The following is a 26,309-nucleotide window of genomic DNA, read 5'->3' on the forward strand; positions in this document are numbered from 1 at the left end:
GATACAAGAGTTTGTTAAAAAAAATAAATTTTGAAAATTGAGAAATTTATAATATTTTTATATATAAATCAAGCAAAATATTTTTGATAATAGTTGAAATTTTTTAATTGCAAAGAAAATTATAATTATCCTGCTTCCCTTCAGACGAAAAGAGAGAATTCACGGCATTGGATCTTTTCTCCAGACGGGAATAGAGAATTTACGATATAGGAGAGCGTATTCTTTCGATGAGGCCATAAGATGTACACCAGTATAACCGTCTGTGACCTCGTGTCAACATATGGACGGATATTTCCGTTTCGTGTCGGCAACGACACGCTATGCAACGCTTGCAACGGAAGACGCGTGAAAACACAGACGTCCGAAAACGAATCTAAACTTTAGAAATACATTCGATTATCTATCTTTTACATCTTCTCTAAATAAACGGGTTTCTAGGGAAATAGATTATTTTCAAATCATTTTTTCAGCATATTCCAATGGAAATAATTCTTTATTATTTTTCTTGCGCGAAGATTTTCATTTTTCACATTATCAAAAAACAGATTAAAAATTATATTTGATTCACAATTTAATGAGTAGATATGTAAATATTATATCGCGACAGGATATGTTGATTTGACCCAATTATTCAGTCAATTAATTGAGACAACGGAGATAATTGTTTATCATGAGATAAATAGACTATTGTCTTATCTATTTATGTATATTTTATTGCCGGTAATGTAAATGGAATTGCTATTTTTGCCTGTTGCATGAATATCTACAATTCATTTCCGGCTGTAATTAAAGAACGGCCGGATGTTGGCCGAGGTCACATTTTCGCTGTTAAAAGTATGTGTGTTACAACCTCACTTGCTTCACTTTCTTAATTAAGAACTCGCTTGATACTTTACACATGTATGAGGTATTATCATATCTCATACTTTTATGTTTTTATTTATTAATGTTTTCTTATATACAAATAATATTAATCAAAATGTTAATTCTTATTGTTTTAGCAGTTATCATAAATTATACGAAGCTTTAATATACCGCAATTTTTTCAAATATTTATACGATTTAAAAAAAAAGATTTATATTATAATAATACGTTTAATATAGATTAATTTTATGCTTTACGCCTTGATTTTATGTAGTATATTAATATTTAGTATTTCCTAGATATAAACTTTATGTAGATAAGTTTATTTTATTTTTAAATTTGGAAGAAATTAAATTTGGTAGGAATTTAAATAAATAATAAAAAGATTCTTATTTAAGATATCGATTTATAAATAATTTACTCGTTCACGATTCTTTACAAATTTTAATATTATTAACATTTACACATTTTTGTTAAGCAAAAATTGATTTTATATACACGTATATCAGAGGATCTTCCATTGTCCATGTAACTGCTCACGTAACATCGTAAATTTCAAAGTTTTATGGCTATATGTATGAGTGTGCATGTGTATGCGAACCGGCACGATTGGAAAACGACGAAATCGCTCGCCGAATACTAAAGGTTGTGAACTTCCGGAATGGACCTCATCCGACCTACGTGCGCGTTTATCTGCCGGTCCCTGATTTTATCTGTTATCGCAAGATTGCCGGATATTTTATATATATATATTGTTCAAATTCAAAATTTGAATTTTATAAACAATTGTGCGCGAGTTGAATAATTAATGAAATCATTATAATCGTATTTTAAAAATATTTATTTTTAAAAACTCTTAAATACGATTCAATAATTAATAACACTATTGTTATTGTTGATAATATATTTCTTTGTTTAGAGATTTTTTAATCTAATCGTACTGTCAAGATTTATAAAAATACATTTATAATAAGGGAAAGGGGTGAATACCACTTTTTATGACAGAGAATATTCTCTTTTAGAATTTTTAATTTCAATTTTTATCTTCTATAGAAATTTTAGAAACCAATTTTCTAAAAACACAATAGAGATCATCTTTAATATTTTTTATTACATGTAATTGATTTCTTTAATCAATTTTAATTTTTCAAGTATTTTAATTTTTTTAAGCATACTTTTAGGTATAATGAATGAAAGAATAATTTTCATAATACTATTTTTTTATCAATAGCGATTTAGTTTTAATTTTGTCGAATATACTTAATTTTAAATAAAAATTACAATTGATTAATGAAAGAAACTTATATGTAATAAAAAATTTTATACTTTTCTTTTATGTATAGAGTGTATAGTGCTTTAACAATTAGTTCTTTTCATATAGAAACTACCCAATAAAAATACAATCATCACTCTAACACCGCATTATTAAAGCCAGAATGACTCGAACTTATCTTCTAAATAGAAATTGGCTAACAATCGATGCATTAAAATGATCAAAATTGTCTCGCAATGCTTCTACTTTTATAACATGCAGGCGTGATTCGCGCTTCATGCGGGCGTGCGACAGATGGGACGTGGGAATGCGAGAACTCTTCACTCGCACAAGTGCACTCTCTTCTCGCGTAGAAATAATAATCATTGTCCGCGACGAATAAAAGAATTTATGCGACTCAATGACTTTCTTAATAACTTTTTGTTATTGCAAAAATTAAATGTGGGTAAAAGAAATATTTTTTTATAATTTTTAATTAAATATGTCCGATATCCGAATATATAAGATTGTTGGTTAAAAAATCCAAATTTTAATATGGCATATTATTATGATTCGAAATGAAAATAGATATCTTGTAAACAAAATGGGACGTGGAAATGCGATTTTGAATTTGTTGAGATTAATCTAACTTCTAAACTTTTAAATTAAATCTATATTAAGATTCGAATTGATTTGCAATTTGATTTCATAATTAATTCGATAACTTGTGAGCAATCGTTGATAATCGTGACGTTGAAATATTATTTGAATAATTGAGAGCACACACACACACACACACACACACACACACACACATGTAGAATATGTATTCCGTTAATGATATAATTAATCTATTTACAAACGTTTAATTAAAATCGATAAGAAAATTGTTATGTTGATCGATACTTACCTTTATTAAATGAGCTCTTATGTTTTTTCCGTCTTACTCTGTTGCAATGCGGTTGTTTGCCTTCATTGCATGGGGCACTATCAATATCATCGACTGATACTGGGGTTGCCGATACTATATCTACTTCTAACAAATTCCTGCAGCCTCCTATTTGTTGTCGTCCAGGAGTTGTAGTAGTAGATGTGCCTGCTTCCTTTTCGAGAAAAGTGCCTATCGAGTGTCTCCTCCGACAGGCGGTTGTTGAACCAGTCGCAGGAAAAGTTGACGGAAGATTGTAATACCTGGAAAAGAATTTTCCACAATTTATTTTACAAACAGATTATCTTTGATAATCAAAAATATATGTAATAAATATAATTTGAAGTTTAATTAAAATACATACACACATAGTTTTGTTGATAAAGAATGATGTTTTTTTGAATAGATAAAGTAATAATTTTTTTTATTAACCTGGCATCGTCTACACCAAGAAAGACCTCTGCGGAATCGTCATCGTCGTTGCTGTTATCGTCGTTGCCATTATTCTTAGAATTGCCTGTTAGGCCACAATAAACCATATCGTTGGATAGAAGCTCGCTAGCAGATTTCAAGACTCTTCTGCCTCGACCAGGGCGATGTCGATCTTTCTCGGAATGCGAATGCGATCTGCATCGACAATATATTTTCATTATTTATACCGTGTCTGATTTGACTTGCAGTTTGGGATTTTTTGCGAAAGAATTGCAATGACGCAATTAAATGAATAAATAAAATTGAGTTTTTCAATTATACATCAACATCGTCAAAGGACCATGTCTTGGTCAAGGAGCGACATTTACCTATGGGGCAAATACGGCGATGGCGGTGCAACGTCGGACGGTCTCGGATCTCCTTTGAGGAACTTCTGAGTCCTCTCGTGATCCGCGTTCGCGCTCACAGATCTAAAGAGATTCCGGAAGCTTCTCCTCTTGCCGGGGTGAACCGCGCCATTTCGCGACAGCATCGGGGCTCGCTCCTCCGTCGGTGTCGACGTGCCCGACACATTGCCGCGATTTTCGTGATGCATGCTGGACGCGGATTCCGAGACGATGATGCCGCTCTGAGAGGAAGCCGCACCCATCTTATTGCAGGCTTTCCGGCGAAAGAAGGCGGACAAGCCGCTACTGTGACTTCTGGGCGACGTCGGGGATGTCAACGACGTCGTCGTCCTCGCCGACGACGATGTCTCGCCGGATAGCGAGAAGTACGACGGATTATCTGTAAACATGCGGATCGGACAGATCCAGGTCATACAAGCTTCACTTACTGATTCGCAATTCTCTTCTCTGCGCGTGTACGGCTCTTCGCTTAATACGAAAAATTATTAAGCCACACGTCCCTAATTTTCATACGGTTTCGCTACGATGAATACTAATTCGAAGCGAATAAAACTTCGCGAAGCCTCATAAAATATGTCCTTCACTAATTCACTATTAATTCACTATTAACTCCATAATTAACGTAACAGTTACATACAGTTGATATTAATTAAGAAGGTTGCTCGATCTCACTCTTGTCACATTTAAACAATAATCAAGGGAAGAGAATGAACTGGTTAATTAGTCTGATTAGTCACTCTTGTCTCGTCGAATCGCCAGATTCGATCATCGATTTTTTGCGATTGTATCAAGAAATAAAGATTTATCTAGATCTTGGATACTGTCCGCGTATTTTTTTTTATTTCAAAGAGAAGAAAGAGTTCTTTTAATCTTGATTAAATGCCATTCAACGCGACGTTGCTCTTATCATCTGTCACAGTTATCACGATTATTCGAGTCCGCGTTATAGCCACGACAAGACTAATAGAGGGTCTACCTGTGACTGTGGGAGCTGAATTACATTCATGGAACACCATGAACGAGCCTTACTACGATTACCATTGGATTCGGCCATGGTGGGGGGATACACCGAACCGGACGTTGCATTGTTCCCCCACACCCGGTGAGCTGGCAGGAATACGTAGTAGCTGCACCGGAAATATACCACCTCGATTTGCAATATTCGCGCGCCCTTACTACCCGAGGAAGGGCCTTAATCGGATAAATGTTTATATAATTTATATTTATATAAAATTTTATTCTTATTATTTGCATTATTATTTGTCATTACTCATCTTGAATTTCTCGATACTTTAGGATCGTTCATTGATGTTATGTCAGCAAATTATTTTTCTTCGTACGTATAAATTGAGTTACACTCGACTATCATATTTTAAATAGAAATATCTCTACAAATAATTTATCTTTCATTTATCATTAAATTTGTGTATTATATCTGATAAGAAAAATAAAAGAATACTCGAACTTCTTATGTTACATTGTGAATTTAAATCTGACTGTAAATTATGCGCTTGCGATTTTGTCCAACAAATGTTGCGGACAAGCTACCGTTTATCTGCGAATAAAAATGAAAGATGTGAAAGACGCATGATTATGCGTAAACTCGCGTGACTCGCGTACTGAACGTCTCATCGTTAAAATTTGTATGCAATCTTTACAATCTTTGCCGCAATTGGAAAAAATAAAACACTCACCGACTGCCATGACAATCTTCTATGCAGAAACGATTAGCTGGATACTGTAAATACCTGCAATACAATATAAATTCATGTTATTTACATACATATGTAAATATTTTAGAAAAGCGAAAAAAAGAAAAAGTAAAATTTGATAAATATTTTTTTTTGTTAAAAATTAATTTTGTTAAAATTTGATAAATAATTTTTAAATAACACAATTATAAATAACTCAATAACTTGAGAAAATATTCTAGATTTATTTATTTATTATTTTAATTTTCGTTTGTATAAAGCCATCATTCAGAATTGATTAGGAGGATATCAATTATTTTTTATTTAATTAACAGAAATCGATTCTATTAAAAATGTTCCATATAACATCTGCAAGTTTTTTCTAAACAAACAAGCTTTTGAATTGCGTTGCCTTTCAGTATAAATCATTTTCTTTTTCGCGTATTTTTGACTCGCTCGTGATATACTGAAAATCCATATTGAAATTTCAATGTCAGAGAGTTATCACGCTCTTTCTCTTTTGATTGAGAAAATCATACGCGGGAAAATCTACGAATGTCCGTCGGTGTTTTCATTCATCGCTGAAAATACGCGCGAATATTATATTTAGCATGGTGAGAGACACACATCGTCTCTCACGACCCGTTTACATTTACACGCAGAAGGGGGTGGAGAACGGAGAAATGGGGGTCGAGAGCGAATGCGACTCATTCACGTGTTATGCACGCGACATTATCACGTTGTTCCCTGCATGTCTCATCCGCTACTGTTATGGACAATGATACCTATCACGTTGTTTTATACGAGGAAATATCTCCTTTACAAGTAGGTTTGTTCCCATCCGTAAGCAAACCATAATAATAAATAAACGTCGTTATATTTTGTAAATATTTGAATATATCTACTTTGCCATGTAAAATAATTCTATTGAAAAGAACCATTCCATGTTTTTATAAAACATATTTATTTATTCTCCAATCTCTTTATTATAAAATTTGTAATAAGTTTTTCATATTTTCAACTTACATGCAAAGAAGAATAAATTATATAATTAATTAATTATTAACACAAATTATATAATTAATATCTAACTTTGAAAAATATAATTAATTAATTTGAAATTTAATTTGTGTTATTTTTCTTTATTAACAGATCATTACTAATCATAAAACAGAGCATTTTTGCACAAAAAGCTGCAATATAATTTTTCTTGAGTTATATGTACATTAGGCTTATATGATAATTATTTTCCTTCAACCCACGTGACTATGATTGATGAGATTAACCGGGAATATATGTGTTTCCTCGAATTTAGTTCAGTGAATACGCGACTCCGCGACAATTTTCTGCCCTCATAGTTGCTGCAACGATGGCGGTTACTATTTTCGTACAACTGAGGGAGAAGCAGAACATGCCTGGTAGAGGTAGAGATAAATAAAAAGGAGAAAGAGAAAGAAAGAGGGATAGAATAGAGAGGGAAAAAGGGTGATCGTACTCATGAAAAGTTGAGTGTTTTCATCTCTTTCACTCAAATATAGAACGACTAATAAAAATAATAATTTTATGCAACATAATTTTATACAATATTATATAAATTTATATAATTTTATATAATATATATTTTTAATTTGTTATAATTTAAAAAAAATGCGACTATTTTTTAAATTCTTAGGAAGAAAACAATAATACAATATACTATAAATTAATAAAATTGTAAAGTTATAAAAATTATCGATTCAAAATATTGATTTTGTCTTTCAATCTGTTCTAGTAAAAATAATTGAAAGAAAAATAATACTAATAATAAATACACAATAAAATTATTGTACATAAATTTAGCATAACTAACTGAAACAATATAAGATAATTAATATTACGAGTTATTATCATACATCGTTGTTTGTGTATTTAATAACAATAATAATAACACGTAGTATTAATTATCCCACTGTTTTAATTACTTATGCTATTATAAATTTATGAGAGCCATTATGATGCACCAATGCGCACTAGTTTATCCAACCGAATTCGCTATAAATGAAAGTGTTTGCTAAATGATTGACGATGTATATCTTATAAACGAGAGATTTATTACGGGCAACTATATATTTCATTTTGAAAATTTCCTACGAGGTATTTTGTACAGGGGCCGCGAAATTCTGCAGATTTAAAGCTGACGATGTTCGTTCGATTTGCAAAATAATTCTTAAAAATGCTAAAAATACACCATATTTTGCACAAGCTCGTATCGTATCGCGTTCATAGCTGAACGCGGTTTCTCGAACAAATCACGCACATTCGTGGCTATTAATAGAGGCCTGTTCCTGTGACCGTCGCGGAGGACTGCGCCGCGCCGCGTCGCATCGCGCCCTGCAACTGCACCTGCACCGAGGTACGGTCCGATAAAAAGAAGCCTGTATCCGGTGGTGCACGTGCCCCTGTAAGCGCGCACATGTGCGGCACACGCTATATCCAGAATGTAACGCGTTGTTCGAGACCGCATAAAGACGCGCTTTTAGTTCAAGTATAATTGAGACGTTTTTTCCTGTGGAAGAACGACTCTGGTCCTCACGTGTTTTCTTTTCTTCCCTTTTTGTCACGCTTTTGACTCACGCGTTTTGTGCATTCTTATTGTTATTTTTCAAATTTTCAAGATAATTCTTCGAAGACAAGATAAGTTAATTCGGTAGAGAATGTTTATAGCGATTTATAGCACTTTGTGTCTAGAAGAAAAAATAAAAAATATATAGAGAGCCAAGGAAGAGATTTTTATATATTTCAAACCTAACTCGTGTATTTTTTATTTGTAGATATTACGCACTTTTAATTCTTATATACAGCAATTAAAAGTTTTTTTTTTTTCTTTAATTTTATTTTACATTAAATATTAAAAATGCATATTTTTTAATTTTATAAAGAAAGCTAAGTTTAAACAGAAAGCTAACATTAAACAGATCAATCTAAAGTATAATTGTTTCTAATATGGATTTTGCAGTTGATGTTAAATAATAAAAAAAAAAGTTTTTTTTTAGTACAAACTGTGTACGGATGACTTTGATTGTCTTATTAAAAATACATTACATGCAGACTATTTTATTGCTAATAGAATATTCGATCAAATTATTTTTTCTCTCTACTAGCATTCTAAATGTATTTATTGTTGAAATATAAAGTAAAAATTTTGATATATATATGAGAAATGAGGTTTTTGTGAAATAAACATTTTTCTATGATAAAAAATAAATTTACATATCACAGAAAGTACTAATATGCAAATGCAAATTTTTTAATTAATTGTTCATTTCATATGACCGGCAAACTTACCTTCCACTACCTCGTTGTTAATATTGCTTGCATTAGCTGGTTTATGCTTTTTCTACAATTTGCTTGAAATCTTCTAAATTAAGATCTCGAAAGAAGAGAAGTTTGAACAACAACAAGTCACATTGTTTCAACACTATGAAATAAATGATGAATATTTTTTCATTATTTGTAATAAATAACCAATTCTCATTTTTACTTTTTCTTTTTTCTCTTCTTCTAAATTGTACGTGAACTGTAATCTTAAAATTCACACAGCTCATCTATATTTTATAATCTTTAATCACTTTAAGCATTTTTATATTTAAATATTCAGGATTTCAATTTCCAATGATTATTTATATCCAAATTCAGTGTAAATAAATTATAGATTACTAGTCTTATTTGTTGATCCTGATGAACAGTATTGTATTCAATAATGTGATTTAGTCATCGATTGCTTCAAGATTTCTTCAAATGCTTCTTTTGCAAAATGACGTACGATTGATATAAGAAAATAATTTAAATAAAATTTTTCCATTCATTTCAATCATAACATTGTGAATATTTTATTAGATATATTCACATTTGCTTGACATATAATTAATTGTCGATCCATGTAACCAGTGATTGACAATCAATAACACTGATCATTCCGATCTTAATGTCATCGCACTTGATCAGGAAACAAATATTACAATTGCAGCTTTCTCTTCCTTTTCATGCTTCATACACTCTATAGTCATCTCTGTTGTACCCATTTCTCGAAGAAAAGCTCACTAAGGGAAGAAATCGCGTAGGTTTTCCCGTAGTTTTTCAGTCAACGTTTAAGTCAATGTTGAGATTGCGTGAACTTCGTCAGGGTCATCCTCGGTCAGGGATTATACACGGGTACGGCGCAACACTTCATGAAGCACTGACAAGCCAGACCTGGAAGGAGCCTCATCGGCGGCGCTACCATATGATCGCTCCTATGCTCTCCTTCTCTTCTCTACTGCCACCACCCACGCATCTGGCAGTCGTACGAAGAAACGCCCATGTATGCTTCGTAACGAAATGTTATTTCGGGATAGACAAGGACGGCTAAGTGTTGGGACGTCGAAGGACGACTCGTTACGATAAAGAAAAGCGGGCTCATGTGCGTTTCTCTTGACCCTTGATTTTTTCTCTCGCGTTTAATAGGAAGATTTGTCTCATTCGACATACATAATTTATACGTGTCATATAGGACACGAGGAAAATTAAGAAAATTTTATTTAAAAATTAACTTACGGAAAATTGGCAAAATGAATGATTTATGATTAAGATGGTAGGGAAAAAAATTCATGTGCATTTTTCGATAGATTTCATAACATTTCTCCTAAAAAAATTATCAGGGAAAAATATAAATATTTTTATGATTTCTTGTAGATCCAAAATATATATATATATATATATATATATATATATATATATATATATATATATATAGTGAGTATTTAGTAATCTCTGTTCAAGTAATGCCACGCGTGCACGCTGCGTGTCTGTCACGCATATGCGTGCGGAAACGGAGCGGAGCATGTGTTTCCTGCCGGTGAGCACACGTATCTTCTCGAGCGGTGAAAGGGTTCGACCCTTTCGACACGTGTCTCGTAAAATTCTTCGAGTGATTAACGTACCGTGACAGTCAGTGATTGCTTCTTTATTTTGATCGCAACAAAAGAAATAAAACGTGTACTATAAAGTGGATGCGCGGATTTATTCAAATTAACGACAACAAATCGTTAGCGAGATTTTAATCCTAATGCAATGTCAATCTATTAGGGTATTATCGAGGAATCTTGTAACGAAATAAATAAAACATTTTTTTTTAATCAATGACACACTTTCCTTAATTAATAATATTTTCCGCAATTTTATTGTGAATTTTTTTATCCCAGTTATTGCGGAAATTGAAAAATTGCAAATGATAGAAAATGTTAAAAATATTTTCTCGAATTGAATGGTTTTATTTACAGGAATATTTACAAATCATATAGAAAAACAGGCTTCCTAGTGTAGGTACGGTAGATGTCTGACATGTGTCTGACATTCTAAAACGACTATATGTTTTTTCGACAGATTGTTGAAACCTACACCGATGTTGGTATTTTTTTTCCTTTATATAACGTGTTGGCAGTGTATTGAATTTTCAGGACACAGTTGTTTCTGAGAATTTACGGTAAATCAAAGTATTCACATGTAGCGTATATATCTCTTTATATAAGATTTTTGATAAAAATACGTATCATATTAATTAAAACTGTTGATTCTAAATTTATACAAATATATAAATATGTAAATTTTATAAAAAATGTCAATTTATATGATAAAAATATATATTTAAATAACATATTGAAGAGCTAACGTTATAAAATTATTTATTAACATTAAAATAATATTTATAATTGTTTATTAACATTATAAAAATACTTGATATTGATTTTTATAGTTTATATTAAATAAAATCACGATATATTATATTATGACTTAAATATGATGCACATATGTTTTTTAATGTAATATTTATTACTTCTTATTCCTTATTTGTGATCCGTAAAATTGCTCAACTCTGTTATTTGTGTCATCGCCTGTAGACAATATGGTGTGCAAGAGAGTTAAAACAGTGGCATCAACAGTTGTAAACGAAAGTGCCGGTGATCAGTATCTGCCGTCCCCTCGTAGAAGCAAGAAGAATACATAATTGATTTATACATTCATTCACGTTCTCCCTTGTTTGTCTTTTCTCGTAATTCTTTAAAAGATTTGAATTTCTAATCAAGTCTCTGTCTCGCTTTACCATCATGACAAATAATCTTTATTATTTTAGCATTTTTTAAGTAATGGCAAAAATCAAATGACAAAAATGCGGGAGAAAGAGAGAGATGAATAATATTAAATATTAAAAAAAATAGTATTCAAAAAAATTAAAATTTCAACTCGATTTTTTTTTCTCTCTCTCTCTCTTCTTTTTATCTTTTAACAAGGAAATGAAATGTCTCATCACTGACTCGTCTATGATTAATAAAATTTTCGGAAAATACCAATAAATGAAGAAATCTTGCTCGGTCGGTAAAGCTGCGAGATAAAAAGGTCCAAGGTTCTTTAATCGTGAGTGAAAGCCGCGAGACTGGAATCTCGCGTTAGTGAGACGTAGATGCGTTGAGCTCAATATCACTTAGTGCTCTTTACGATACGTACGACTGCGTGTTCTAAAAAGAAACGCTGTGTAATCTTGCGAGAGAACTGTCAGAAACATACGCGGGATTAAATCTTTGTTCTTGTAAGTGCTTCTTCCATATGCGACTTTTCGAGAGAAAAAAGTGATTTCACAACACGTTGTAATCTTGAAAACGATTTTAAAGCATTAAAAGTCTTACAATGATAACGACGCATTCCACGTTATATAAGAGAACGACTCTATGCATCGTTGTGTTATTGATATCATTCGTTGACGAAATAATCGTGAGTTTGTGCTGAATTTTGCCTAATATTTATTAGTTTTAAATAATTGTGCATAGACGAATCTAATTTTTTATAGTCTAATTTTTTATATAGTTTTGAATAGCTTTATCTAATATAAAATAAATAAGATGGTATAAATTTTATTCTTATTAATTTTCTCTTATATTATACATTAATTTTATTATATTCTAGGCAAACTAAGTTTCCAAATTTCCTTTTACTGATATCATTCTACTGATATCACGATCACTTTGGCAATACAATAGTAATCTATATTTGCGATAATCGATGAACTTTTAGCTCATTATTAATTATGCGCTTGAAGAATGAAAAATATGCATTATATTCCTCAAGTTTTTAAAAAGCGAGACGTAAACAACATATGATTGTACATATGATGTATTCAAATGTATATTGAAAAAAGATTTTGTTTCTTCTCTCTCTTTCTCTCTCTCATAAAATCTCTTATAATTACTACAGAAATTATTAGGAGGGAGATTTCTCGTTTCAAATTCGATTTCAAACAAAATTTTCGGTCTAAGGAATCGGGATGAATTTGGGAGAAACTGTAAATTATATCAAGATGTAGAAATATGTGTATATGTGTGCATATATATATATATATATATATATATAACCCCTTTACTCGTACCCGATGAAGCACACAAGGGGCGCAAGAGGGTATAAGCCGTGAGTCGCAACTGCGCAACGATGGAGAACTGCGCGTTTTGCGAAAGGGGGTGCGGGCTCGGGATTGCGAGTACGCAGTCGCGCGGGATTCCCCGGGAATCGGGTCTTTCCGGGTCTGCGACACGGTTTTCCCTTTACTCGGCTCACTTTGGTGCCCGTCGTAGGCAGCGACGTTGTCACTCACAGATTTGCTCGCTCGCAACAGGTGACGGATCTCGATCGACTCGGTTAGGAGCGACAGAAGTTTGCTAGTCGAGAACAGCGGCTACGATTTTCGCGGGCAATACATTCGGAAGGGAGCGTGCTAAGGGTTGCGGAAGAGGAGAGTCGCGAAATGAGTGTCGAGGACGCCATCAATTACTCGCCCAGCGAGGAGGAGGACTATTACGCGCTGTTATCCTGCGACGAGTCTTCCACGGTAAGACATGAGACGCAGCAGTGTCATTTATCGCGTTTCGCGAACTAAAATTTGAATTCCCATTGTAGATTAATTATTGAATGTAATATAATATCTGAGTTTTTTTGCGTTCACATTTGATGCATTTATTATATTAAAAGAAGCGAGATCAGAGACAATCATTTTCAAGATCGAGTAAGAATGTGAAACTAAATTTTGTGAAAGTTGGAAATATATTTTTTATTTTTCAAAGGATCTTTGTGTTGAAATAAATTTAGAATTATAGAATCTTTGTTTTTCTTCTCTGACTTATCTTGCGAAAAATATTTGCTCTTAAACTATTTATATCGCATTTCTAATAGATTTCTTTTTTAGATAATTAAATATTTTTGTTTCTTAATGTCTTTCTTTTGATAGATTATAAAGATTAATATAGATAATTAATATAGAAGCAAGAGAAATATTTATCTTAAGTTGTTTATCATGAATATATTATTATTTTTGAAGAATATAGTATATCACATAGAGATGCTCGACTATGAAATTTTTGTGTTTCAAGTATTTGTAAAATATTTAGAAAATGAATGCATCACGAAAATTACAATTACAAAGTGAAAGTTGAATACAAAGTTAAATACTTTATTTATCAAAGTCAACATTAGATAAATGTAATAGATTATATATAATAATAATAGATACAATAAGATCACATAAAATTTTTTATATTTAAAGACATATTACTCGATAATTTTTTGTCTAAAACAACTAAATTTGGATTAATTTATTAATAAATAGAACACACACATTTAATAAATTTATGAGTTGTAATTTCGAAAATATTTTTTTATCATTATTGTACAATTAGGCAAATTTATTTTGTGTCATTATTAACTTAAATTTCAATTTTCACCATAATATTTCATTGTTTGTTATACTATAACATCATTAATTAATTAAGTTAATATTGTCAAAACATATAAAATTTATAAGCGATAATCTATGTGAAAAATGTAATTGTTTCGATATGTTTTCGATATGTTTTAATCGTAACCTTTATCAATATACATGTACAAAACTAATTTTCTGCAGTGACATAATTTAATTAAACGTCGAGTTGCTTCCGTAATAATTAGATCCTAGGGGGAAAGTGCAATTTAAATTCTCAATTAATTGAATACTCGATCAACACAATTAGGTGTAGTCTCATCTGTTCCTAGTTTACGATACGCTGAATTCGCGAATTAAGCAACAATATTTCTGTTGAAACATTTTCTATCGTGCGTGAAATTGTACTGATTCGTCGAGACTTCTTACTTCATATGCAATATAATAAGATGTCAACGAGACATATAAGAAAATTTTTGTTTTTGTTACATTATCAATATAATTTGTGCATATTAAAATATAAATTACACTGAATTGGATTAAAAAAAATATTTAATTGCTCTCATTATTTTTTATTAGTACATAATGTATTAAAAATTTTAACGGAGCATAGTAAAAAGATCGTTTACCTCTCAATTCTCTAGTTTATACTTTATTAGAGTTATCTCCGCTAACTTTTTGATAAAAATTTTGATCTCGGTCGATAAATTATGTCAGCGTGTTCATGACATCTCGTTTCCGTCGGCGAATGATACTACGAACGTAATCTTGCGGCGGATAGCCGAGATATCTAAATATAATACACGTCACAAGTAAAATATTATAGAAATATTACAGAAAAAGGAAAATAATTAAATTAAAAATTACTAAATGTATTGTGATCTTTGCTTTCCTTTTTTTTCTTTATGTCTGTAAAAAAGTTTACCTATTCAGAGTATGTTACTCTAAAAGATCTCATTTCAAGAATTAAATTGTGACCGATGTTTTGTTTTAGTTAAATAAATATTTTATATGTTTTTCTCTAATTTAATATTTTACATTTATAACACATATTTTTTGAATTGAAAGCAATCAAACAATATTATTGCAATGTACAATTAGATTAATTCCCGTTCGCGTCTTATTGAATCATGTCGTAGACAATTTCTGTTCAATTTTAAAAATTAGATCGAGCAGATTACGGCGGAGTATAAGGTATTAGCTCTTCAATATCATCCGGACAAGAACGACGGTGACAAAGAGGCCGAAAAAAAATTCCAACAATTAAAGGTGCGTCTTTTACAAATAGAAAAAAGTCGATCAATTTTATTGATTTGTAATTGAAATAAATTATTCGTGTTTGAGTATTAAATAGATGCCCTGATATATGATGTTTATATTCTAGTATGCGAAAGAGGTTTTATGTGATCCTGAGAAAAGGAGCAATTATGATAAATGGCGGAATAGTGGTATCAAGATTAGTTACAAGCAATGGGTCGGCATGAAGGAACACGTGCAGCAGGTGAGATGTAATAATTTTGCAATCATTGTCCATTTCGGACAATATACCTTAGTCCATTACACTAAACAATGTTACGTAGTTTACATTAGAATAAATCAAATTTTTTTATAGGCAGTTGCATATGATCGAGCATCTGAATGAGATATTTGTAAATTTATAAACTTAAACAACTATTATAAAATTTCTCCTCGCTGGAAGTACAAGATATTTAATTAAATTTGATTATTTATTAATGAAAATTATTTATGGCTTATTTAAGAGACTTCAGAAAAAAAGCTTAAAATCAAACTAAGAATTTAAAGTCAATATTTAAGATGCTTTTTTTTATACAGCGTATTAACTCTTTGGATTTATAATTAATTTCGCATAGATTTATATTAATGAAGAACATCCTATAATTATAATAAAAGGTCACGAACATTAATTTCACACTATGTCCTATTTCTTTATCATGTCTTATTGTTATTAATTTTGCGAATCTTTCCTTGTTTACAGACTATGCATTGGAGCACACCGAAGACAAAGGACAGAATGCTGCCGGATACGACTGGAGAGACAGGTGGTTCACCGGCTCACCTCAGAGGTCATCCCACAAATGTTCATAGAAGGGCTTCCGAGGGTGGAGCCACGAATCTCTATTATCGTTCGGGTCATGGAGTTCCATTCGACTATCAGGAGCCCAACGAGGTCGTCAGTAAGTTTCGCAATTATGAGATTTAAAAGAGATCCCGAACTTGATTCTCATCGGTATCGACTTTATTATACCGGATGTCCTTATAAAAACAAGAAAATGTTGTGCACTAGATAAATATATCTACCTGTATGCAAGTGTATAGGGCGTTGGTTAGATTACGTTAGCATACATGTATCAATGCATACACAAGATAATTGTACGAAAGAAATATGCGGGTTTCATCCTTCGCTTATCGAGTGATCATTAGTATTTTTTTAATCTTGTTTATTTGACAGAGATTCAATTAAAAACATAACGATCCGTTATCGTTAGATTGTCTTTGGAAAATAATCAAAATGCTCGCGTACACAATTATCTAATCAAATTCTGTGCAAATAAACAGCGTCTGTGTTTTCTATTTTCAATCTTGGATATGTATTTCGGGCGACTTGTTTCTTCGTTGTTCAGGATGCATGCCAATTTGATCCAACAAACGACTCTGTACACCAGTACGTGCTCGCGTAATCACGCGTATACGTATGTGTCGCCTTCAGATTTATATTTTGTTATACTATACTAAGCACGATGGGAGAGGAAAGGGTCGAGGAACGCTAAAGGACGTTTAATATTATTTAAGCTCTCCTTCTAAAGTCTCTTGAATAACGTCCGACTGGACCAGTTGTGCATATTATATCCGAAAAATCGAGTCTCTCGATCGCGCATTCCATATATGTCTCTTGATCTTACAAGATGTTTAGCGACAAAAGTTAAACAATGTAGTATCGACGGGGGCTGTATAGTTATCTGTGATTTCGCGAGTGAATTTTCCACTAGAGATTAACTGGTCGTTTCAACCATATAAACACTTTAGAATGAAATACTCAAGTGTCTGTTCAATGGAACTGTCGAGTTTGCGTGTATATTATAGACAAGGATAGTATTTCCGTTATTAGATAAAATCTGTATTTCGAGCATTAATCAAGTATAAATGCTTTTATTTGAAAAATCAAGGAATTGACCGTAGTTTCATACACAACACGAGCAATTTGCAACGATAGATACACATGTTCTTTAAAAAAAATCAAATTTATACGTACATATCTACATCAATACGATGATGGAATTGAAAAATTGAATCAAGATTTCGGAAGAACGTTGAAAACGCTGAATTTACTAAATATGATGTTTTAATGGAAGTACGTAAATGGATAGTCCTAAAACTCTGTCTTTAAAATATAAAATATAAAAAAAATTAATACTTTATATTACATTTAAATGAAATGTAATAACTATATATTAGTATATATATTTTGTTTAATAAGTGTTATGGATTCATGTCAAATTGTCCTCAATTTTCAACATTCTTCTGAAAACTAATTTGATTATCCCATCGCTCTACGACATTTATAAATTTAATACCTATCATGAAACATTGAAGTGCTTAAGTATTTCTTTCTACAATGGAACAAATCGACGATGGCGCACTTGTACCTGTGTCCGATGTCAAACGCAAAATACATCGTTCTTTCCCGACGACAATCGCGACAGAGCTTCTCTATTTTATTTTTTTAAATTACGATTAGCCATATTTTACTTTTCCTAAAATCTTGAAATTATAAATTTAAATCGACACAATTTCGATAAATTATTTTTCGACGCTACAAGAGTATAAAAGAATGTATCTTACATCGTTTGAGATAAATAAACCTCTAAAAAGAACCTTACAAAGATAAAAAAAAATACGCCAAGTACATAAAAAATATTCTACCTTGTATGCAAGTTTAATAAAAAAATTCCTTAAAAATAATTTACAGTAATTTTCCCTCAAAAATCATTTTTCTAAGAAACAAAACCTCAACAAATAATTTTCATAAAAAAATATTACAAAATAAAATATCAAAACTAAATATGAAATCAATAATTACTATTAGCCAAGTACTTAAGAGCAATTTCTAAATTTGATATAATATTTGCCATAAAATATCAATTTTATACCGTAGAAATATTATACATAAATTCTCCCTAAGAAATTAAAACGCATTTTATATTTATTCATAGAAAATTGATTTTTAAAATATTTAATGAGAATTAGGATTCTTTTAATTCTTAAAATTTGAAATAAATAAATAGAGATGAACAAAAATAGTAGATGAATAGTTATTTTCATGCGCATAATGTTTATAGCGTCAAGATTTGAATTTGCCGAAATTATATCGATTTTTATTAGTTAGAAAAACCGGTAAGACTTTCGATGAATCATCATGAAAAAATTACATCGCATTTTGTATACTTTCGATCTTTTCAATGCTCGATGCAGCAGTCGAGAAAATTCGTCGTCGGTGAATTGATTGCGTTTGACATATAATTGAAAATGCCTATTTATAACCAGTAATTAATAACAATTTAGCGTTAATTAATCCTGAATGTGTCGATGTGTATAATCTTACAATAAACGGTAAGCGTTGTCCTGGACAGCTTGTCCTTCCCTTAAATACATTAAGACGGTGTCATTAATGCCTTCTGATTTTGACATTTCCGAATCGAACGCATGGTATCGAAACATTTGTGCGACAGAATTATATTTGAGTTTTTAAATGTTTAGCATATGTAAAAAAATAAAAATACATAAGGTTAATGATAAATAATAGAGATTATTTCATATGTATATAAATTAAAATATATATATATGAATAAATAACAATACAATTTTTCACGAATAATTTTATATGCATTTGATTCGGTTATGGCTAAAGGAAATTGGAAAATATTAATGACATTAAATGTATTGTATGTTTCGCCTGGATTAGTGTCGGTCTCTCTTTTCTCTCTTACAAAAAGAGAGTATGATCTTTCTTATCCCTCAAAAGGTCCAAAACATATCACGACAGGTCCATTTCGTCTTCCCGTTTTGTTTCCGATTTTCAATGAAAGAACCAAACAAAATTACGTCTTATCTATGCAAAGTAAGACAGCGGGATAGTAATTGAGGTCATTGGGTAAATCGAGAATTCATCTTGCGCTTACACAGGCGCAGTACATGGCTAGCAAACGGCCAGTAAATACCAATGGAGACAGGCAAAATCAATACTATCAACAATGAACATCTAATGACATTTTCGTATTTTAATTTTAGACCATCAGATCAATTCTTTTTTTATGATAGGATGAATCTCTGTCGACAGAAAGAACATGTATACAATGTACATGGAACAGTGGTTATATAATATTTTTATAGGTCTCGCATAAGAGCAAAAATGCAATGAAAAATTAAATGTGTGATAAAATTAAATAATTGAAGAATCGGTTATCTTCCAAGAGTCTCAATTTCCCTGTTTGATTCTAAATGTTATTGAATTTGTATTAAGAATAATAAATTAAAGATCCGTCGCAGTTTTTGCGCTGAAATATAATTTATCAAAAATACGCAAAGCCAATAAGGAAATCCTATCAAGTTGTTATTCGCTTACCTTATCAACTATCGAAATGCTTTATTAATCGAGTGTTTCCGAAAGAAGCATTTCTAGAATTAAAAATTAAGAAAATGTAAAGTAGAAGGTAGATAAATAAAAGTATTCGAAAAATAACAAGAAGAACAGGAGAAATAAAAAAAATAACAAAGAAAAGACTTAAGAGTTGAAGTGTAAATGTGACATCTCTTTTAAGATGTTGAAATCTCGGAAGCGTTCGCTTTCTTTTTCTATTACTTCTTACTTTTCTTAAATCCTTTGAGAAAGCTAAGTAAATATTTGTTGCTGTTTGTTCGACTTGTCTCCCTATCAGTTCTGTGTATGCTCGATATTAGTGCGCAGTCAATCAAATTAGTCGAACATGTAAGCGTTTGTTCGCGCTTCGTGGGATTCACCGCGCGATCGATTCTTCTCTAGACCTCCGAGATGATAGACACACACAACTAAATTAAATGACATATCTTAGATAAGAATCGTATCTAACAAATATATCACAAAAACTGATAAAAATATATATATTTCTTAAATTTCAATTAATCTCAAGCAAAGAAACAGTCTCTCAGTTTTTTCTGATCTTAATTTTCTCAAAAATAAAGAAAATGTTATAGTTTCGATTTATTTTTCATTTTGTATATGAAATATATAAATTAACAGTTATTACGATATTTTATGATAATAGTTAATTATGTAATATGAAAATTTATATATTTTCAATGCGAATTTTTCATAATTGTAATTTATATTTTTCACATTTCTATGTATTTTACACGATGTTTGTCGAAAAATTCTTTCGCGGGAATATTTATATTGGAAATTTTTTTGATTAAAAAACTAATCGGATAAAAATTGATCGAGCAAATCACCAAAAGTTTTAATCTCGTCACGAAAGCATCATGAAGTTTAAATTAGAGTAAAGCAGCTACGGGTAATGACGTTCACAAAATTTCTTTAGTCTGGTTTACTGACTTCTTCAAGTTATAAAAAGATAGCAATTAGATCGATAGATCGTTAAAGTTAAATGAGGCAGCTGAAGAAATTGTAAAGATCAAATATTTTCTCTCTAGCAAATTGAAAATTGCTAGAGAAAAGAGATTAAGAAATATTATTATTTGTTAAAAATTATTCGTATAATTTCGCACAAATATGCGCATGTGTGTGAAATAAAATAATATCTAAAATTTGAGGTAATAGTTATTATTTTATTTATTGAACTAACCTGTTGATTAATGATATTAAAATTTTGAATTAAACTAGATATGTATGTATTGATTAAGACAAGTATGAAAGACATTGTTGTTAATTCTAACAGTTTCTCATAACTCTATTATTTTATAAGAAAGATTTAATGATAAGAAATAACGAGGGCTTTCGTATGCTCTTGTAAAATTTTATGATAAATGAGATTAGGATCTTGCAGCTGACCGTACCCGCTGTTATCGAAAGTCTATTGGACCACTCTGTATAGTATGTGCTCTATATCTATATTTTTCTAGACGGACCCATGGTTTTGGTCTGCGGAATGTTATTTACACACCTACATCTTACGATTAGATACCTATCTATCGTTTACGATTGACTTATTGCAAACTCCTGAGAGAAAGATCGGAGTCTGTTCAAATTCCTATCAGTATGATGTTCAAGGTCAAAGATCTCGTTTCTTTTACAAACACGCTTATGATAACACGATTGGATAATATGGAATTTGTGCGTTCGTCTGAAAGGGAAACAAGGGGCAAGACACAAATCTTATTTCTCTCTTTACTTCTAAAGATTTGCTTAATTTAAAAAACTCGAAATATATCAAATCCTGGTAATTTAAAAAATGAAGAATTTAATCAAACAAACATAATTAAGTCTTTAATTTAAAAATATCAATAATTATTATATTATATCAGAATTATATTATATAGATAATAAAATAAATTTCGAGCTAAAATTTTGTTATATATATGGAAAATTTCCTGGCTTTAATGAATTAGCGAATGGCAAACTATTAATAGTGTTCATTAGTCCTTTTTAAACTAATTATATAACGCTAATTATATTATCCAATGTTTATATAGAAATCGATGGCTGTCTTCCACTTCAATATCTAATGATCGTACTCATTAAATTCTTTGAACAATTAACTACAAAGCCGTAAATTGTAGTTGTGCATTAGCAAAAGTTGCAGACTTTTAATTTCTTATGTATTGATGACGAGAAATTAATGCTGTAAAAATTAATTAATTGATTGTTGATTAGTGATAAATAAAATAAATAAAAGTGATATATAAAATTATTAATATGGCATTATATATATATATATATATATATATATATATATATATATATATATATCTTACAATTGAATTTTATTAACAATTTGATAAATATGTCAATATTTTTAGAAAGGCCATTACTTTTTAAAATATTTATTTTTTTATGAGAATGGTATTCTATATTGTTAATATGATTGTATAAAAGTATTCTATTATCATTCTATTATAGCTGTTAATTATAACAAAATTTTCTCTATATCCAAACATATTTATACAAAAAGAAAAAATATGTAATAAAAATGCATTTTTAACATTTTTCAAAAATTTAAAAAGATAAATTGCTCATTTGATACAGTATCTAATTATAAGCGTAATTTTATAATATATCAATTAGCATCGTGCAATTAATTAATTATATCAATTAATGATTGCATGATGTAATCACTTTTATAATTTCGCATGATGAGTATGCAAATTAGGACAAAAGTTATTAACTGCAATGAAAAAATTCCGAATTTGTTAAAAACATTATTATTACGATGTTAAAATACACACATGAGATAGTTTATTCACATATCAATCACATATCTTGCGCAATTTATTCATTAATGAACAGTATTTTCGATCGTTCTCTCTCATGAGTTGTGCGAAATTTTTGCGCGCGTCATAATAGATGTAAGATGTAAATGCGCGTCTGTGTGCGTGTATGCGTGCGTATATGTCTATATACGTTTAAATACGTAACCAAAATACATATATTGTATATTCGTCTCGCGCTGGTCGACGCGGCGATGTATTACTCGTAATAAAAAAAAGATTCAATAAATGTGTTTAATTATGAAACATTCGCATTTCAATTATCCGTTTGATGCGATTTATGCGATATGATATTATTTAGGGCAAGATTTCTTTAGACTCCTCTTAAAAAATAAAATGTTGGCACTAATTTATTTTTTACAGTATTTTATAATATTTATAGTTTATATTTTAAATTTTAAAACATTTTTCTTATAAACAATTTGTAAATTTCTACAGCATTTTTATTATTTTTAGGCACATTTCTCATGTATCTTTCTTTTGTATGATCTAAAGCTCATGAAAATATCTGTTTTGCATCACATTGGTTTGTAATTCCGTGTCAGATCATAATTCAACGTTACCATTTGACGCGTTTCATTAAGGAAATTAATGTGGCTTTCAAGCTAATCGAATGACAATATTACATTAGTAATATCGATAATTGTCAAGTTGTTGGCAAACTAAGCGATTATCATTTTATATCATTTTGTCATCACATTTTCCCTCAAAATATTTTCTATTGTGAAAAAAAATTGACGTTAACATACATTATCTTTGATGATTATAAGCAAAAATTAATATTCGAAAATGCAATAATAGATTTATATCCGATTGAAGTAAATTACTTTTAACTAGTTCAAGTAAATTATTTAACAAACGATCTTCACAAAATATGCTAATATAAGTATCAATTAATATTAATTGTCTAATGTATATCTCTTTACATCTTTACAGATTATTTATTAATTTGAATTAGATAATTTTTCTCTCGTAGGAACTCGCTCTTTTGCCGTTTTGGTTATTACGTTCTATCGATTGTGTTCGATTTAGCGTATATTGTTTCCATGAATTTTCGAAGAACTTTGTTTTTCATACAGGAGCCTCGGCGCACCGCGCCGGATGATTGGGAAGTGGAGCGAAATATTTGCTTCTCGCTTCGAAGGTTTCTCCACAATTTCGGTTTATCTAGCTCTACATTTTTATATTCATATACTACACTATTCATATGGTATAACTAGAACGCGTGGATGATATTTTAGATATGTGATAAATTCGATTCTTTTTTTAAACAAATGTTGAAATTTTAAATAATATCTAGACGCGAGAACTTAAATAAAAATATTGACGAAAATTAAATCAAATAAAAATAAAATCTAACTTTTCGCGCATTATTTATAATTGTTCAAAAGTTTTTAAAGATATCTTTGAAGTTGCATTTTGCATTATATATTGTATTTCCATATGTCAGTTTTCATCGTCATGTATCAAAGTTGCGCATCACGTAGCCACAGAATAAACCTATTCTTTCATTTGCTTCGAGATACGCGTATAAATACCTCTCCATCTCTCCACCTCTTTACGTAAAGGCATAGAACGTGCATCCCTCCACTGAACTGCAAATAGCCCTTTGAATGCCATTATCCTGCCTACGTTGTTACTACTTAACGTTACGTCCGCAAGTGTGGCTGCGTTAGATAACGAAAGCTGGCCGTTGTTCCCGATCGGCTTTGCCGACAACGGCTGTCTGTCGGAGCGTCGAGGCTGTTATGTGTCAATTTAAACTTTGACCTACCAGCATCATTTCGAACCGTTTCCAATAAACCACCTACGCTTTTCTCTTTAACCTTCATGCATTATCATGGAAAAATTTTGTTCGAGTAAAATTTTACTATTTTTATAGGTTTCGGTAGAAAATTTATTTCCAGGCTAAAGCAGGAAAAAAAAGATATGATTGTTGCGCAAATGTTTAATCTATCTATAATAATTATCAGCATACACAAACGTCGAATTTGTAGTATGAGAATAATAAATGTTAAAATGCGGAATTAATATTATAGAAAATATTGATACAAATTTTTATCATAATATTTTACTCCACAATCAAATCTGGAGTAGTTAGGTTCGTTATATTACGTGACAATTTTAAATGCATCATTATTGCGGGGCAAAGGAATAATTAATTATACAAGTAATAAATAATTTATAAGTTGTACTCACTCGACAGTTGCTTAGACGATTCCTTCTTTAAATTTCTTCCTCCTATCTTCTTCATCTCTTGCTTTTTTCTTCATATTCACATGATAGTCGTGAAAACACAGTCAATTATGGATAATATTGTGTACACTCTCGATGTTAATCGCACTCGATGCACGAATCGCAGGATTAAAATATTGAAAAAACATGATCAACCATTCGTTAATAATTAATGATTTGAAAAATAAGGAATATTTTTGCGGAAATTTATTTAGTAGCGCATTAAATATTTCTTAGACAATCACAAAGCTTATGAACATGATTAGTCTTTGTTTAACTTAATGAATATATCAATATACGATTATATTTATTAATTAAACGTATCAAGACATTGCTCGATTTAAAATCGATTATTGCTATCACGTTTTCTTGAATGAAAAGCACAAATGACACAATGAAACCGATATATTTACTAATATCGCGCAATATTATATCGCGGATCGGGTTAATAAATAACAGACAAAAAATATATAATGAAATCTCGAAATTGCGAATTTTATTTCCACATTTCCAACATTTGAATCCTGCGAAATTCACGTTCTTATTAGTAGACGATCGATATATTTCATCCTTTGATTATTTAATTGAAATATCAATCGTCGCGATATTATTATATGCTGTTTATAAAGTTAATTAATAACTCGCGGATTAATTGGAATAATTATGAGGAATAACCGACTTTCGAAAAATAACGCGACGAACACGGAGCGGCTCACGTTGCTCGGGTGTTGCCGCACGAATGATAACAAGGCCATGGCAAACGTAAACGTAAACAATAGCGCGCTATTGCTACGTCACAAATATGAATGCCGAACTTTGTGATATTTTGATTTTGCTAACAACACGGCTACGTTCCACTTATGATTTATTGTTTATATCGTGACTTTGTTATCATTCGTACAGCAATATTCGTACAAACGAGACAGCAACATGAGCCGTGTATCGTGTTGTTATCTTTCGAAATTCGATTGTTTCTTATAATTATGAACGATTATTAATTAACTTACTGCTATAAACAATATGTAATATTATCGCGGTGACTGTTATTTTAATAAAATAATTAAAGGATAAAATATTATTGACTGTCTATCTATTAATAAAAAAAATTAATAAATTATGAATTTCGCAGAATTTAAATATTGAAAGTATACTGTAAGTACAAGATCCAAATTTCATTATATATTTTCTATTCATGTGTCCATGTCTCGATTCGTGATATAATATTGCGCGATATAACAGTAAAAG

At 30.6% G+C, this 26,309-nt stretch overlaps 2 protein-coding genes across 9 annotated transcripts in view; one reads left to right on the forward strand and one right to left on the reverse strand.

Moving 5' to 3' along the window:
* Jdp (DnaJ domain-containing protein) overlaps window positions 1-23,075 on the forward strand; it is a 46,169-nt gene extending 23,094 nt beyond the window's left edge. For 2 of the 3 annotated variants that reach the window (XM_083080326.1, XM_083080325.1), the window contains exons 3-6: window positions 13,254-13,466; window positions 15,498-15,599; window positions 15,715-15,831; window positions 16,327-23,075. In XM_083080326.1, the coding sequence (XP_082936452.1) occupies window positions 13,383-13,466; window positions 15,498-15,599; window positions 15,715-15,831; window positions 16,327-16,551 (528 nt within the window). In that variant the 5' untranslated portion in view covers window positions 13,254-13,382 and the 3' untranslated portion in view covers window positions 16,552-23,075. Of the gene's footprint in view, window positions 1-12,022; window positions 12,177-13,253; window positions 13,467-15,497; window positions 15,600-15,714; window positions 15,832-16,326 lie in introns of those variants that run through there. The other variant, XM_083080324.1, reaches the window with a different exon arrangement.
* Window positions 1-26,309, reverse strand: part of Stumps (DBB domain-containing protein stumps) — a 57,631-nt gene that overhangs the window by 16,392 nt on the left and 14,930 nt on the right. Inside the window, exons 1-5 of one of the 6 annotated variants that reach the window (XM_083080314.1) lie at window positions 25,029-25,273; window positions 5,579-5,632; window positions 3,846-4,263; window positions 3,478-3,672; window positions 3,028-3,308 (exon numbers count right to left, since the gene is read on the reverse strand). In XM_083080314.1, the coding sequence (XP_082936440.1) occupies window positions 3,028-3,308; window positions 3,478-3,672; window positions 3,846-4,263; window positions 5,579-5,588 (904 nt within the window). In that variant the 5' untranslated portion in view covers window positions 5,589-5,632; window positions 25,029-25,273. Of the gene's footprint in view, window positions 1-3,027; window positions 3,309-3,477; window positions 3,673-3,845; window positions 4,964-5,578; window positions 5,633-8,899; window positions 9,209-9,271; window positions 9,817-25,028; window positions 25,274-26,309 lie in introns of those variants that run through there. The other 5 variants (XM_083080317.1, XM_083080315.1, XM_083080316.1 and 2 more) reach the window with 5 other exon arrangements.

Source organism: Camponotus vicinus, unplaced genomic scaffold (assembly GCF_025532165.1).
Source record: "Camponotus vicinus isolate PSW18456_S1 unplaced genomic scaffold, iyCamVici1.0 SCAF_10, whole genome shotgun sequence".
Taxonomy (NCBI): Eukaryota; Metazoa; Arthropoda; class Insecta; order Hymenoptera; family Formicidae; genus Camponotus; species Camponotus vicinus.